At 45.6% G+C, this 16,218-nt stretch overlaps 1 protein-coding gene across 3 annotated transcripts in view; it reads left to right on the plus strand.

The window, feature by feature from the left end:
• The first annotated feature begins 4,264 nt into the window (after positions 1–4,264).
• CLCN3 (chloride voltage-gated channel 3) overlaps positions 4,265–16,218 on the plus strand; it is a 90,334-nt gene continuing 78,380 nt past the window's right edge. The window contains exons 1-2 of one of the 3 annotated variants that reach the window (XM_052644471.1): positions 4,265–4,378; positions 15,082–15,257. In XM_052644471.1, the coding sequence (XP_052500431.1) occupies positions 15,098–15,257 (160 nt within the window). In that variant the 5' untranslated portion in view covers positions 4,265–4,378; positions 15,082–15,097. Of the gene's footprint in view, positions 4,379–4,530; positions 4,591–15,081; positions 15,258–16,218 lie in introns of those variants that run through there. The other 2 variants (XM_052644470.1, XM_052644474.1) reach the window with 2 other exon arrangements.

Here is a 16,218-nt window from a genome sequence, read left to right on the forward strand (position 1 = left end):
TTTGATGCACAGGCTTCTTGATGTTGTGGTTTTTCTTGTTGAAGAGCATGGGCTCTGGGGCACACCAGCTTCAGTAGTGTGGCACACAGACTTAGTAGCTGCACTATCTGGTTCTAGAGCACAGACCCAATAGTTGTGGAGCATGGGCTTAGCTTCCAACAACACAAGAGAAGACTCTACACATAGACATCACCAGATGGTCAACACCGAAATCAGATTGATCATATACTTTGCAGCCAAAGATGGAGAAGCTCTATACAGTCAGTAAAAACAAGACAGGGAGCTGACTGTAGCTCAGATCATGAACTCCTTATTGCCAAATTCAGACTTAAGTTGAAGAAAGTAGGGAAAACCACTAGATCATTCAGCTCAGTTCAGTTCAGTTCAGTTGCTCAGTCGTGTCCGACCCTTTGCGACCCATGAATCACAGCACGCCATTCAGGTATGACCTAAATCAAATCCCTTACGATTATACAGTGGAAGTGACAAATAGATTAAAGGGATTAGATCTGATGGAGTGCCTGATGAACTATGGACAGAGGTTCATGACATTGTATGGGAGGCAGTGATCAACACCATCCCCATGAAAAAGAAGTTAAAAGAAGCAACATGGCTGCCTGAGGAGGCCTTACAAATAGCTGCGTAAAGAATAGAAGCGAAAAGCAAAGGAGAAAAGGAAAGATATACCCGTTTGAATGCGGTATTCCAAAGAATAGGAAGGAGAGACAAGAAAGCCTTCCTCAGTGATCAGTGCAAAGAAATAGAGGAAAATAACAGAATGGGAAAGACTAGAGATCTCTTCAAGGAAATTAAGAGATACTAAGGGAACATTTCATGCAAAGATGGGCACAATAAAGGACAGAAATGGTATGGACCTAACAGAAGCAGAAGATATTAAGAAGAGGTGGCAAGAATACACAGAAGAACTGTACAAAAAAGATCTTCATGACCTGGATAATCACGATGGTGTGATCACTCATCTAGAGGCAGACATCCTGGAATGTGAAGTCAAGTGGGCCTTAGGAAGCATCACTATGAAATAAGCTAGTGGAGGTGATGGAATTTCAGCTGCGCTATTTCAAATCTTAAAAGGTGGTGCTGTGAAAGTACTGCACTCAATATGCCAGCAAGTTTGGAAAACTCAGCAGTGGCCACAGGACTAGAAAAGATCAGTTTTCATTCTGATCCCAAAGAAAGGCAATGCCAAAGAATGCTCAAACTACTGCACAATTGCACTCATCTCACATGCTAGCAAAGTAATGCTCCAAACTGGACAAGGAAATCGCAACCCACGTCAGTAATCTTGCCTGGAAAATTCCATGGATGGAGGAGCCTAGTAGGTTACAGTCCATGGGGTCACAAAGTGTCGGACATGACTGAGCGACTTCACTTTCTTTCTTTCTATAGTTCCTTTTGGAGAAGAAAATGGCAACCCACTCCAGTGTTCTTGCCTGGAGCATCCCATGGATGGAGGGGTCTGGTGGGTCTATGGGGTTGCAAAGAGTCGGACACAACTGAGCAACTAACACACACATGCACAATGCTCAAAATTCTTCGAGAGCCTTCAACAGTACATGTACTGTGAACTTCCAGATGTTCAAGCTGGATTTAGAAAAGGCAGAGGAACCAGAGATTAAATTGCCAACATCCGTTGAATCATAGAAAAAGCAAGAGAGTTCCAGAAAAACATCTATTTTTGCTTTACTGACTATGCCAAAGCCTCTGACTGTGTGGATTACAATAAACTGTGCAAAATTCTTCAAGAGATGGGAATACCAGACCACCTGACCTGCCTCTTGAGAAACCTGCATGCAGGTCAGGAAGCAACAGTTAGAACTAAACATAGAACAATAGACTGATTTTGAATCAGGAAAGAAGTACATGAAGGCTGCATATTGTCACTCTGCTTATTTAACTTATACACAGAGTACATCATGAGAAACGTTGGGCTGGATGAAGCATCAGCTGGAATCAAGATTGCTGGGAGAAATATCAATAACCTCAGATATGCAGATGACACCACCCCTATGGCAGAAAGTGAAGAACAACTAAAGAGCCTCCTGATGAAAGTGAAAGAGGAGAGTGAAAAAGTTGGCTTAAAGCTCAACATTCAGAAAACTAAGATCATGGCATCCGGTCTCATCACTTCATGGTGAATAGATAGGGAAATAGTGGCAGACTTCATTTTGGGGGGCTCCAAAATCACTGCAGATGGTGACTGCAGCCATGAAATTAAAAGATGCTTGCTTCTTGGAAGAAAAGTTATGACCAACCTAGACAGCATATTAAAAAGCAGAGACACTACTTTGCCAACAAAGGTCTGTCTAGTCAAGGCTATGGTTTTTCCAGTAGTCAGTATGGACGTGACAGTTGAACTATAAACAAAGCTGAGTGCTGAAGAATTGTGCCTTTGAACTGTGGTTTTGGAGAAGAATCTTAAGAGTCTCTTGGACTGCAAAGAGATCCAACCAGTTCATCCTAAAGGAAATCAGTCCTGAATATTCATTGGAAGGACTGATGCTGAAGCTGAAACTCCAATACTTGGGCCATCTGATTGGAAGAACTGTCATTTGAAAAGACCCTGATGCTGGGAAAGATTGAAGGTGGGAGGAGAAAGGGACGACAGAGCATAAGATGGTTGGATGGCATCACCGACTCAAAGGACATGAGTTCGAGTAAACTCCGGGAGTTGGTGATGGACAGGGAGGCCTGGCCTGCTGCAGTCCATGGGGTCACAAAGAGTTGGATATGACTGAGTGATTAACTGAACTGATGGGCTTAGCTGCTGAGAGCCATGTGGGATCTTCCTGGACCAGGGATGGAATGGCTGTTCCCTGCATTGCAAGGCAGTTCTTAACCACTGCACCACCACAGAAGCCCAGAGGTTGTTATTCTCAGGAGATGAAACTCTGGTTAGAGTTTTATAATGTCCTCATCCTACTGTCACAAACTTCTGGGGAAAAAATTACACCTCAATACAAATGAAGCTAACACAGCAGAATTTTTGAATCTAGGTGACTGATCCTATCATGCCCATGATTAAAACATTTCCCTGTTATATGCAATTACTGTAAGTTGACTTTAGACTTCTAAAACATAAAATTTTAGAGCATTTATCATATACCTTAAAGAAGTGAAAAACCATTTATGAGTTTTCAATGAACTTATTTCACCTGTCAGGTTTTCTGGATTTGAAAATTTTCATAGTAAAATTTTGGAAAGAAAAATTACTCAATAACAACAACAACAAGGGTTTCCAACAACTGCCAGTTATCTGGGATAAAACACAAAAGTCGTGGGCACAATGGCTGACTCCTGCATCTCCCCTCCTATCCCCCTCCCACCTACAATCAGTTAACACCAGGGTACCATTCGCCTTTACCCTTCTTCCTTTCTATGCCACCAGGTGCTGTTGACCATCCCCCCTCCCGAGCTCCAGGTCAGAGGTCACTCTTTGCGATTCAGGCCGTCCCCACTCCGCAGAGCCCCATACCGGCCTGTCCTTGAGCGGCCCTCCCTGCTCTTGGAATCCGCACTGGCACACCTTAGGAGTTCCTCAAGTGTTTGCCAAGAGAAAGTCCATTCAGCTCTGCCATTCAAATCTTCCTCAGGTTGCGTGTTTTCTCCAAAATAGTCAATTTCCAAGCGTTTTTGAGAATTCGTGCCACCTGTATGGGCTGGCAGGCTGGCTGTCCCCAGAACCAGGGCTCTTGCCACTGCAGACTCGCCTGCGGAGGCCGCAGTGCTCCTCCGCCCGGGGCTCGCTCAGCGCCCTTCGGCGCGTGCAGTCAGGTGCCACCTCTGTCCTCTCGCGAGGTCACCACCAGGAGCAACCCACCGCCTGTGGGACGTGACAAACCACCTGGGAAAGGTCACACCCTAATCGGCCCCGCCCCATGGTGCCCGAGCCCCGCCTCCTGCCTCCACACGGCCCGCCCACCACACCTAAGGCCCGCCCCTGCAGCTACACGGCCCGCCCCCTGTTCCCAACAGGCCTGCCCTTGTTCCCAGCTGATTCTCCCACTCGTTCCTCACGACCCTCCCACTGCTCCCACAAAGTCCGCCCCCTGCCTCCATAAGCCCCGCCCACCACTTCCACAAGTCCCGCCCCCTGCTCCCTCACGGCCCAATGGGCACCTACGCGGTTCCAACCGGTCCGGACGCTGAGCGGCCGATCACGGCTACGCGGTGACGTCAGGCGCCGACGCACCTGTCGGCCCTGCTTTAGCCGCTCCTGTCCGCTTCCCGGCCCTTGCTGCGGTACCGTCAGCCTGTGGCCAGAGTTGGGCCGAGTGCCGAGGAGGGGTGCTGGCGGCCGGCCGCTCCAGTTTCTCCCCGAGTTGGAGCATGGCTGCAGCTGTGGTCCCTCCAGAGGGAGGTGAGCTTTAAGGCGGTCGTGTTTGATTCGGGGCAGCAGCGGGTCGAGTCCAGGGCCCCAGAGCCGGCGGCTCCAACCTGATGCGGCTCCCGCCTGGCTGAGCCTGTGGGTCGCGGTCGCGGTGGGGCTGGGCGCGCCGGCCGTCCTCAAATGCGGAGCCCGCCGGCGGCGCAGGACGCGGCCCCGGGGCTGCTCTGCCTCTGAGCGGCGAGGTGAGTGATGGCGGGGGCCGGGAGCCGGCGGGGCCGGCGTCGCTTGCCTCGCCATCCAGATCTTGGGACGGGTTGGCCTGCGGGACGTTGACCCCGCCAGCGGCAGGTGAGGCCCGAGACCGTTCTTTAAGCTTGCACCTGCTCTCTTCAGGAACTGCCAAAAGACCTTTGAACAGAGTGGACGTAGGTGCCAGGAAGAGATTGTGGGTTTCACTTTCGCGAAATTTGCCCAAATATAAACTTACTGTTCAGTGTCACTTTTTAAAAGATTTATGTGTATATGAAGCCATAGTTTGTGTGTATACATAGCATTTGTGTTTTGATCTTAAACTTGCGCTGGAAACCACCGTAGACACAAATTAATTTTTTATATAATGTGCTTTATTTGCACAACATTTTAAAACGAGCTCATAGAAGACAATTATGTACACCTTATGCATATTAGGGGCTGGAATTTGTGTTTCCTTTGGAAGAAAATTCTGTTTTATGAGATAAATTTTTTATGAGTGACTGCACTTTATTATCTTTTTATAATTCAGAAGTTCAGTTCTGCAAACTATACACTTTTTGAGCCATGCATTTCAGTTCCTTCAGCATCATTGTGGTTTATGTGGTTTATTCAACAATCAAAGGATTGTTGAGTCTTTACATAAATAATTTGATGTCAGTCTATTTTACTTGCTTTGTGAGTCACTAGAAAATGCTGTGTAGCAGGAGAGGACATGCAGGAGTTAAAATGCTCCTGTATAGATGGTTGATTTTCACCTTAAAAGGTGCCAGTGCTGATTGTTTTTTGTTACACAATAGGACTTAAAAGCCAGGTGTGTGCCGTACAGATATTTACTCAAATTAAGCCTGCAGTTTATGACTTCTGGTTGATAGGAACAGCCTGTTATTGGCAGAACCCAGGGCAGATTGCATCTCCTCCCACACCTTACCCCCCACACTCTTCAAAGACTGATTCTTTGTTTGAAAAACACCTGAAATTATTTTAAGAGGTCAATATGAATGTATAGCACCTACATCTTTAGTTGGAACTTGTGTTTTAGTGTATATTTTCAATCATATGCAAATGACTTAACCTAGCTTTGGATAGATCCAGTTTAGGGGAAAGATTTGCTCACGTTATGGTTTTGTGTTAGTGAGTTGGCTGTTTTCCAGCTCATGTTGGTGATAGGCTTTCCATTTCCTGTTGTGACCTGTTGGTAATAATTTTCAGACTGCTCAGGAAGCCAGATTTGATCTCTGTGGTGGGTCGAGCAGCATCCTGAGAAGCTGGGCCACTGTCACTGCTTTGTGGAACTTTCAGCTTAGTTTCTAGTCAAACTTTTCAGCAGGGACCTAAAATATGATAAGGGTTAGCATTTACTGAGCAAATTCTGTAGTTCGGGATCTTTCTGAAGTGGTTTTGTGTATTATCTGAGTTCTCATGTCAGCTCCTTGGAGTTGGTACTTTGATTTTCCCCATCATAGAGACGTGGAAACTGATGCATAGAGGATCTGATTACCTTGCCCGAGGTCTCAGTTAGTGTCAGAACAGAGACTGAAGCCTGACAGTGTGAGTTCAGACCTCTTGCTATCAGTGGCTGCCCTTCAAGGCAAGCAAGACAACAAAGTACTGGAAGAAACAGTCGGGTGACAGAGATGGCACCATAGGTCCATTCATTCTTCCATATAAAAGTAATATACAATCATAGATGCTCTGGAGGATCCTTTTTTAAATTCTTCTTTCATGACTCAATAAACTGTTGTGTTTTTTTAAATTGTACTTTCACATGTGTATTTAAACATAGTAGCTATGATACATTTTGATTCTTAAAGATCATTGTTCTTTAGTTAAGAATGAAATGAAAGGTGAATCTACATGGGGAAACTCCCCATTTGCATTGCTGAAATGTAGAGAGATTCGTTATGCAGCTTTGATTGGAACGAAGTCAGGTAAACATATTTCTTGCCCTCATGGGAAGTAGTTGAACAGTTTCTGTCTTATAAAATCATGAAAATTAGCTTTCAAAGTGTACGTCTTCCACAGCATCTTATTGTTGGGTTGTTTACCTTTTTGCTTGTGATAGTCTTAGCCTTATACTTGTGTGTATGTTTTTCCTTTTAAAATCATCTGGCATTTAACTTTTTTCCTGGATCTAAAAAATATTTTGAATCTAGGAAATTTTCTTCAGAATAGATAGCCGCTTCCTTTAGCAGGTTATGCATTTAGTACTTTTTGAAAGAAAAATACAGAAGGTGCAGTGATTAGACATGCAGCTATCTCAATGGACAGTAGGGTAAAATATCAACAAATGTTACATTGGGAAGAAAGCAGTTTAATTATCGTTGTTTCTTGTAAGTACTGACTATTTGTATCAGGATACATTCTTTAATCCGGTGATGTTCTGACGTGATCTACATTTCATGATGTTGTAAGGGATGGAGGAACCAATCCTTTGCGAAATAGATTTGAGAAACTGTTAAGTTTTGTTTTCTCAAGAACCTTGCTCGTGCTGTTAGCTTCGACATTTCTAGGGGGTGTGTTTTATTACCCCAACTTATTTGCCCATGAACCTCGTGCTGGACCTGTGTTCTGGGCATAAACTCTCATCCATAAGTGTCTTTGTTACCCTCTTGACTCCATAGCCTGATTCATGCTAGTGCTTTTGCTTCAGCTAACTAACCTCTTCTCTCATCTCTGCCCCAGTGAGGTCCCGTCTTTTTTTTTTTTCCAGCTGTGTCATGATGGCTTGTGAGACATTAGTTCACCGCCCAGGGTTTGAACCCAAGTCCCCACCAGCACTGGAAGCTATAAGTCCTAACCTCTGGACCGCCAGGGAATGCCCTCTCCCCCCATTTTTAAGATCCGGGTCGTGTATCTCTCCCAAAGAATGCTTGTCATCATCAGCTACAGTGGGATGTGGTTTTCTCTCTGAACTCTTCAAACAGTTCTGGTGTCTTTTGTGACGTGTGTCCCCTTTTATTATATGGATATTTACAAATTTGTAGGAAAAAGTTGTCATATCCCTGAGGACAGTAGGAAATGTAATTTATGCCATCAATCAATAAAAATTTTATTTGTATTATATTTTATTTTTTTACAGTTGCTGTTTTATAAGCTTCAGTAAAGGAATAAGTGATTCTGTTGAAATTCATGGTCACGTTTTAATCTTGGACTAGTATCTTGCTCATTTAGCTCCTGCGATGTTTCTACCGGAAAGCTCCTTGGGGCCAAGTGATAGATCACTCAGGGTTTCCCCTCACCGCTGTCATCGGTCCTGAGACTCTCGTTCGTCTCTCTGGTTGCTGACACCCGGGATTTCCTTTGCCCCTCTCTGGCTGTGCCTGCTGTTCTCAGACAGCTGACAGACGCGCCTTGGAAGCTTAGCCGTGGTCCTCAGCCCTACCCAGTTCCCTTGATGAGAAGCCAGAGCCTTGTTGGAGTTCTGAAGACTCCTCCCTCAGCTCTGGGCCCCTGAGCCGCGTGTCTAGTCTCCCCCCTTCTGGGCCGCACTGCTCAGTGTGTGCAGTCTGGGGACCACTTCGGTGCTCAGAGTCACCACCCCCTTCTCTAGTCTGGCCTCGATCCAGCGTTTGGAAAGCACGCTCTGGTGTTAGTCCTGTAAGCTTCAGGAGACGACGCTTTGCTTCTTCCAGCTCTTTTGAATCAGTCAAGCCAGAAACCAAGCGGGTGTCTGGGTTCCCCTGCTCCCTGCCTCGCGTGTTAGTTGCTGTGGCCCCCTCCGTGGTCCTTACAGCCCTTTCTGCTCTGTCGTGCCGCTGTGACTCAGTGCAGTGATGCCCTCATTGTTATACTCAGGGGTGCTGAGTATAGGCCTGTGTTACCCCTGGAGTAGGGGCCCCGGACTCCTCCCCAGAGCTGGTCTTCAGTCTCCCGCCCTGCTCGTCTCCTCCAAACTGCCGCTGCCGGCGGCTCGTTAAAGTTCACTTCCTGTCAGGTGACTTCTCTTGAAGACTTTGTGGTTTACCATGAGTGAGTGAATTGGTTCCTCAGCAGAACCCAAGAGCCCCTCCCTGCTTCTGGGCGCCTCCCCAGCTCCTCTCTAGTCCCCACCTCTTGCTGAGCTACCTGAGCAGGTTGTATTACGCTGCTTTCCCCTTCATCGGCTTGTTGCCTCACGGTCGGCCTAGCTAACCCCTCCTAACCCTGCAGCGCTCGTGTCCTCTTTCGGTGTTTACAGACTTTCCCAGGCAGCAGCTTGTTTCTGTCATCGCGTGGACTTGCCGTGCACCTCTCCTGTGTGCCTCTCATACTGTGTGTGTCTTTCACCTTGACTGCCTTTGGGAATAGGGACCTCTTCTTACTCAGAACCCCCCAGCACATGCTGGGTGCTCAGCAGAAAGTTTGTCAAATACATTAATCAGTAACTCGGAAAACTGATTTTCCCTACTAGGTAAATGGTGATGCTGTAAACTGAGATAGTGAGAGGGGGAGGACAAGCAGGTTTGTGTTCAGCTTAGGTCTTTTTGAATTTCAGTTCTCATGCATCATCCAAATACAGATAGATCAGTTTGTTATTCACACCATAGACAGTTAACTGATCCAGGAAAATTCTGTAGATACAGACAGACTATTCTAAAATAAATATGGGAAAGCAAAGAAACTAGAAAAACAAAAACAATTTCGGAAAATAAGAATCAGGTGTGAGAAATCAATCTCTCCAACGTCAGGAGCTCCAGTAGTCAGGACTGTGTGTTATTGCTGTAGGTGCAGAAACACAGATCAGCGAAACAGAACAGAGGACTCTGAAGCAGAGTCACACGAATAAGCCCAACTAATTTTTACCAGAGGCCCCAGAACAATTCAGTGGGAGGAAGGTAACCTTTTTGGCAAATGGCATTGGAGCAATTGGACATCCACACATCCAGAAACAAGCTTCGGCCTGTGTCTTACAGCTTATACAGACATTCACTCAACATGGACTACAGTTGTAGTTCACTCACTCAGTCGTGTTTGACTCTTTGCAGCTCCATGGACTGCAGCATGCCAGGCTTCCCTGTCCTTCACCATCTCGTGGAGCTTGCTCAAACTTACGTCCGTTGAGTCAGTGGTGTCATCCAACCATCTTGTCCTCTGGACTAGAGTTAAATATAAAATGTAAAATTATAAAAATTTTAGGAAAAAAATTGGGAGAAATCTTTGGTAGTAGATTTCCTAGAGTTGATGCCAAAAGCATAATCCTTCAGGGAAATATTGGTAAATTGAAGTTCATCAAAGTTAAATGCTTTTGCTTCATGATAGACCCTGTTAAAGGGCTTCCCTGATGGCTCAGTGGTAAAGGATAGACCAGCCAATGTAGGAGATACAGGTTTGATTCCTGGGTCAGGAAGATCCTCTGGAGGAGGAAATGGCAACCTACTCCAGTATTCTTGCCTGGGAAACCCCATGGACAGAGGAGCCTGGTGAGCTACAGTCCATGAGGTCACAAAAGAGTAGATACAACTTAGCAACTGAACGACAATCAAGACCCTGTTAGAAAGAAGACGACCAAGCTGCAGAGTGGGAGACAATATTTGCAAACAACACATCTGACAAAGGACTAGTATCTAAGATATATATTCTAAAATATGAAACTCGGAAGGGAAACAATTCAGTTAGAATTGGCAAAAGATATGAACACTCATATCGCTGAGGAGGATATGCAGATAGCAAGTAAGCACTTCACATATGTTCAACATTAGCCGTTAGGGAAACCACGTTAAAGGAACCATGAAATACCAAAACACACCTGTCAGAATGGTGAAACATATATACCACCGAGTGCCGGTTTGGATGTGGAAAACCAGGCTCACCCAGACATCGTGGGGAGGGATGTTAAATTGGCGGTTTCTTTAGGAGCCAGACATGCAGTTACCATACGGCACAGTAATAGCAGTCCTTGGCTTTTATCCCGGAGAAATAAAGACTTTAAGTTCACAAAGAAATCTGTACATGAGTATTTATTGTGGCTTTGTTTGTGATAGCCCAAACCTGGAAAAGAGCCAGATGTTCTTCCACAGGTGAATGGCTAAACAAACATACGTGGTGTGCGTGTCACGGAGCACGACTCCGCCATAAAGAGGGGAGGACTGCTGGCAGACCCCAGCCCTGGACGGCTCTGCAGAGAGTCCTGCCGGGCGGACAGCTCGTCCCCAAGGGCGCGGACCACACGACTCCATTTGCGCAGTGCTCTTGGCGCGGCAGAGTTACAGAAATAGAGAGCGGGCTGTAGGTCGCCAGGGGTTAGGAGCAGGCGGCACTGGGGGCTGGAGGAGAGTGGCTGTGGCTGTAGCGGCAGCAGGAGGCGTCCTTGTGAGGGGAGGCCCTGTGTCAGCGTCACCGCGTGACCGTTCGGGGTGCTCAGGGGAGGCGACGCAGGAGCTCTTTGAATTCCTTACTGCAGCTGCGTGCAAAATCACCATTGCTGTTCTGCCGCCCAGTCGTGTCGGATTCCTTGCGACCCGTGGGCCACAGCAGGCTGACTTGCCTGTCTCTCGCCATCTCCCAGAGTTTACCCAAGTTCACGTTCATTGCATTAGTGATGCCACCCAGCCATCTCATCTCCATTGTCTCCAAGTAAAAAGTTTAAAAAAGTGAAGCCCTCGTAGGCGCGTGGTGCTGTGCAGAAATGGGCGTGGCCAGGCCTTGTGCCGCCTTCCGGGGGACAGACAGCCGTCAGTTATCCCGCGAAGCAGGGCGACACTGCACCTGGGGCGTGTGCCGTCAGGGGAGGCGGGGGACTCACCGTGTGCACTGGACCCGGTCGGGGCGGCAGCCCAGGTGGACAGGTGCTGAGGAAGCTTTGTTACAGCACACGACTTTGCAGCGGTTACTGCAGCTCTTCGTGTGTCAGTGTCCTCACCTGTGAAATGGGGATGACAGTGGAGCCTGAGCTTTGGGGCTGCGGTTGTGGTTAGTACAGATACTAAATGAGTTTGTAATGTGCTTAGGGTGGTGCCTGACATATAAACTCTGCTGGAGAGTTTGTTCACTGACTGGAGGGTGCTTGAGGTGAAAGCTGAAGGATACATGGGACTGTCACCTCCATGAAGAGGGGAGGGCCCTTTCCACGCCCAGGGAGCAGCTGAGCCTGGGCAGGCACCAGGGCAGCCTCGTAGGGCCCAGAGGAGGGTGTGTGTCTGGGAGAGGCCTGGCTGCACGGGCTTGTCTGCTGTGTTGAAGACTTTGCTGGCAAAACGTGGTGAGAAGTGATTAAGGCCTTAATCCATGGCATGGGGAGAGGTGAGCATCAGGCCTGCCCTGAGAAAAGATCATGCTGGCTGCAGGGTGGAGAAGAGATTCGAAGGGCCAGGGTGATGGTGCACGGGTCACTGAGGAAGTCACTGCAGCGCACCAGTTTTCTCCCTGGGGATTTTTCTCGGATTAGCTCTACTCTTCATAGCTCTACAGGAGTATATCCGCAAGTCACTGTGTCTGTTAAAATGATTTGAAATGGTTTTAAATATGTTTTTGACAGTTTAAAAGGAAAAATAAGACTGTAGTATTCATTTTTTTTTCTATGCAGAATTTCAGTTGCTGTATTAACGGTTTAAATAGGCTTTTGTGATCAAGCCTGGGGATGGAATTTAGAATCTGAAGTGGTTTAATGCTGGTGTCCAGATTCCTTCTGTGTACTTACTTTATGCTTTCATGGATTCTTGACTATTTTATAGCAGTGTTGAGCAATAAAAATACCTGTGCTGCAAATACAAGCCACATGTATAACTTTCAATTTCTTAGTAAGCACATTAAAAAGAAAATGGTAAGATTAATTTTAATGATATATTTTATGTAGCCCATTATATCTAAAGTATTATTTCAGCACATATGTGCGTCCTTAATCTTATATGACCCTTTGCGACCCCATGGACTGTGGCCTGCCAGGCTCCTCTGCCCATGGGATTGCCCAGGCAAGAATATTGGGGTGGGGAGAAAAGAAAACACTACTGGAGTGGGTTGCCATTTCCACCTCCGGGGATCTGCCTGACCTAGGGATGGAACCTGTGTCTCCTGCATTGCAGGCAGATTCTTTACTGCTGAGCCACTGGGGAAAGCCCATTTGTTTCATCACAGAATCAATATAAAATTATTAATGAAATATTTGGCATTCCTTTTTTTATGAAAGCACAGGAATCCTATAGATACTTCTCCTTAGAGCCATGTTTCAGGGCTAGTGACTGCTGGTCAGACAGTTCAGCTCTACAGGTTTCTGGGTTAATAATAGTTTTTTAAAGTTATTGAATTTATAGAAATAGGAACCCACACAGAACTGATTTTAATAAACTTTGAAACAGAGTTGGTTGCTCTTGTTAAAGAGAAAGCTGTGAAGTTTAGATGTATCAGAGGTGTTCGTGAAATGAAGTTTTTTAAACACTGCAAAAGGGTTAATTTACAAGTTATCACTAACAGTTTTTGAGGGACTTCTAGGGACAAAATGGAGGAGCTGTGTTGGAACTTGCTGATGGAGGGCCCAGGACACAGTTTTACTTTAGCGCGATTTCTCAGTGTTGTGCAGCCTCTAGCAAATTAATGTCCATTGACGCATGTTATCACAAGTATTAAGTGCTTCCAGTGTGACCGTCACGTAAAGAAGTGAAGAATAGTGTCTGTGTTCTTTGCAAAACCTTAGTGGACGTGCTTTGCTACATCAAAATAAAAATGACTTTTGAATTGTTAATGCTTTTTTTTTTTTAAACTTTTAGTTCTTTACTCAAGAGCCACAATATTGAATTTGATCACCTTTGTGGACACTGCAAAGTTCTTAGCATGAACAGTTATTTTCATACTATTCTAACATTTACCTTGAAATAAAACTCTTGTCTTAATTAATATATTCTAACATATCTCTGTATAATAGGCCATTTTTGGTAGAGGTAATCATGAAACATCAGTAAAGTTGCAAAGAAGTAAATATTTAAGATTTTCTTTGTAACTTAGGTGCTAGTTTTTGGTTATTTTACCTCGACCAGATAAGCATTGTAGTCGAAAGGCCTTGTTTATTGAACACTGAATACGTCTCTCTTTTTACCTGCTTGATTAAGTCAACGGTCTGAAATTTGATCACTGATATCTGTGTGTTGTGTTCTACTTACCGCGTAAGATGTTCAGACCAGAGCTCTCAAGCTCTACCTTCCCTTGACTTCTCTTTAAGTTAGGTAATTTATACTTCTTTTAGAAGTTGTTGCTAAGTTGCCCAGTCATGTCTGACTCTTTGCGACCCCGTAATTTTTATTTAGAAGTTACTTCTCCCCCACCCCAGCCCCACCCGGCCAGAGGAAAATATCCTGAGGACTAGAGAGTGTTTTGACCTTCAAGTCTTCCGTGCTAGATTTCAGCGCTGAAAGTGGACCGTGCATAGTTCCACTCACCTGTACTCACGTGTGTGCTCATCGTGACAGCTGACAAATCTCGTTTTACCAGGCTTGCTGGGTGAACTGCTCCTGCGACTCTAGCTTTCAAGTCCCACCCGCAAAGCTTTCGAACCTCTCTCTTGCTGGTGTCTCGCTCACTCGTTTTGATGTTGAGCAAGTAGGTAGATGGCACTTAAAACACCAAGCTATTCAGGAGTTACACTGTTCTTAAAGTATGGAATAAGAGCCTTGAAAACATGTTCTTGCTTGTTAATTCTCTTATGGAAAAAAATGCAAATAGTGACCTATTACCATATTTTCATGGCTGATATTTGACTATGGGCTTTGAAGCTTTAAATTTTAAAGTGATGAAAGGAGAATGGAATTTTACAGGTGTTTAAATGACATTACTTTAACATTAGTATTTATACCTGGTGAGATATCCAAAAGGTACTAGTATCTCCCTTTCATACTTGGTGCGTCAGCAACTGTTCCTTTCTCCTGTGGGCAACTTTCTTAGAACTCTCTCCAGAGGTGGTCTGTACACGCACAGCCAGTTATGTGCTGCAGGTCAGCCTCTACCACAGGCCCCTTTCTTTGGGTGGAAGCCCCACATATCCCGTGGTTGTCATTTAATTGCTAAGTCGTGTCCAACTCTTGTAACCCCATGGACTGTAGCCTGCCACGCTCCTCTGTCCATGGGATTCTCCAGGCAAGAATACTGGAGTGGAGTGCCATTCCCTTCTCCAGGGGATCTTCCTGACCCAGGGATTGCACTCTGGTCTCCTGCACTGCAGGCGGATTCTTTGCCATCTGAGCCCCCAGGGATGCCCTTGCATATACTATAGTATATTGTAAGCACTTCTCTGTACTTTGTATTTTGAAACAATGGATCTAAGAGACTACTTTATACCATTACCTGAAGAAGTTCTTCATTCGTTTTTACAACTGCTTGGTGAGAACAGAATTATTAAATGATCCCCAAAGACTTAACCCAATAGAGTTAGCTATTGTTACAGTAATGAAGTTAGTATTTTTTTTTTTTAATATGAGATCAGAAGTTTTCTTTAAATTGTTAAAGTAGATGGTTTTTATTGTATGTTGGGAAAATGTTAAAGCCATTTCTCCCCTCCCCCCCGCCTTTTTTTTTTTCAGATAACCAGACAGCTAAATGGAGTCTGAGCAGCTGTTCCATAGAGGCTACTGTAGAAACAGCTACAACAGTATAACCAGTGTGAGCAGTGATGAGGAGCTTTTAGACGGGGCAGGTGTTATTATGGATTTCCAGACTTCTGAAGATGACAATTTGTTAGATGGTGACACAGCAGTGGGTAAGTTTGACATTGTAGCTCATTGTAATATTTGTTATCATGAATGTCTGCTGGTAGCCATTGTTTTATTGAGGTTAAGTTTTGGGATGACTTTTTTGTTGTTTTATTTTTACTTATTTATTTGGCTGTGCTGGGTCTTAGTTGCAGCATGCGGAATCTTTAGATGTTGTGACATGTGAGCTCTTAGTTGCGGCATATGGAATTCAGTTCCCTGACCAGGGGTTGAACCCTGAGCCCCCTGCATTGGGAGTGTGGAGTCTTAGCCGTTGGACCACCAGGGAAGTCCCTGTTTTTATTTTAATTGCGCTGATTCATGTAACCTTTTTAAAGTGTACAATGCATTGGAATTTAGTCCATTCCCGATATACAGCTGCCACTGGTGTCCACTTTTCTTTTGTTGTTTACTCACTCAGTTCTGTCCAACTCTTCTGCAACTCCGTGGACTCTAGCCCACCAGGCTCCTCTGTCCATGGAATTTCCCAGGCAAGAATGCTGGAATGGGTTGCCGTGTTCTTCTCTCAGGGATCTTCCTCACCCCGGGGGTCAAACCTGAGTGGCGTGCAGTACAGCTAGATTCTTTACCACTGAGCTACCAGAGAAGCCCAAAAGAAAATCTCATATGTGGATAAGCATAAAAATTTCAGTATAATATACTGCAGAGAGGCACACAACTGTAGTTCAAGCAGAAAAGCAAAACTTACGGGGTATATATTATATATAGAGAGAGACAGAGACATACAGAAAGAGATTTATTATGAAAGATTGGCTCATGTGATGGCGGAGGCTGAGAAGTCCCACCAGCGGCCAGCTGCATAGTGGGAGCTCTGAAGAGTTGGTGGTGTGGTTCCAGTCCAGATCCAAAGGCCTGGAAACCAGTGGAGCCAGTGACTTGAGGCCCAGTCCACGCCTGACGGCCCAGGTCCCGTGGTGCTGATGTCCGAGGGCGGCTCCAGCAAGAGTA

This window comes from Budorcas taxicolor, chromosome 8 (assembly GCF_023091745.1).
Source record: "Budorcas taxicolor isolate Tak-1 chromosome 8, Takin1.1, whole genome shotgun sequence".
In the NCBI taxonomy this organism is placed as follows: domain Eukaryota; kingdom Metazoa; phylum Chordata; class Mammalia; order Artiodactyla; family Bovidae; genus Budorcas; species Budorcas taxicolor.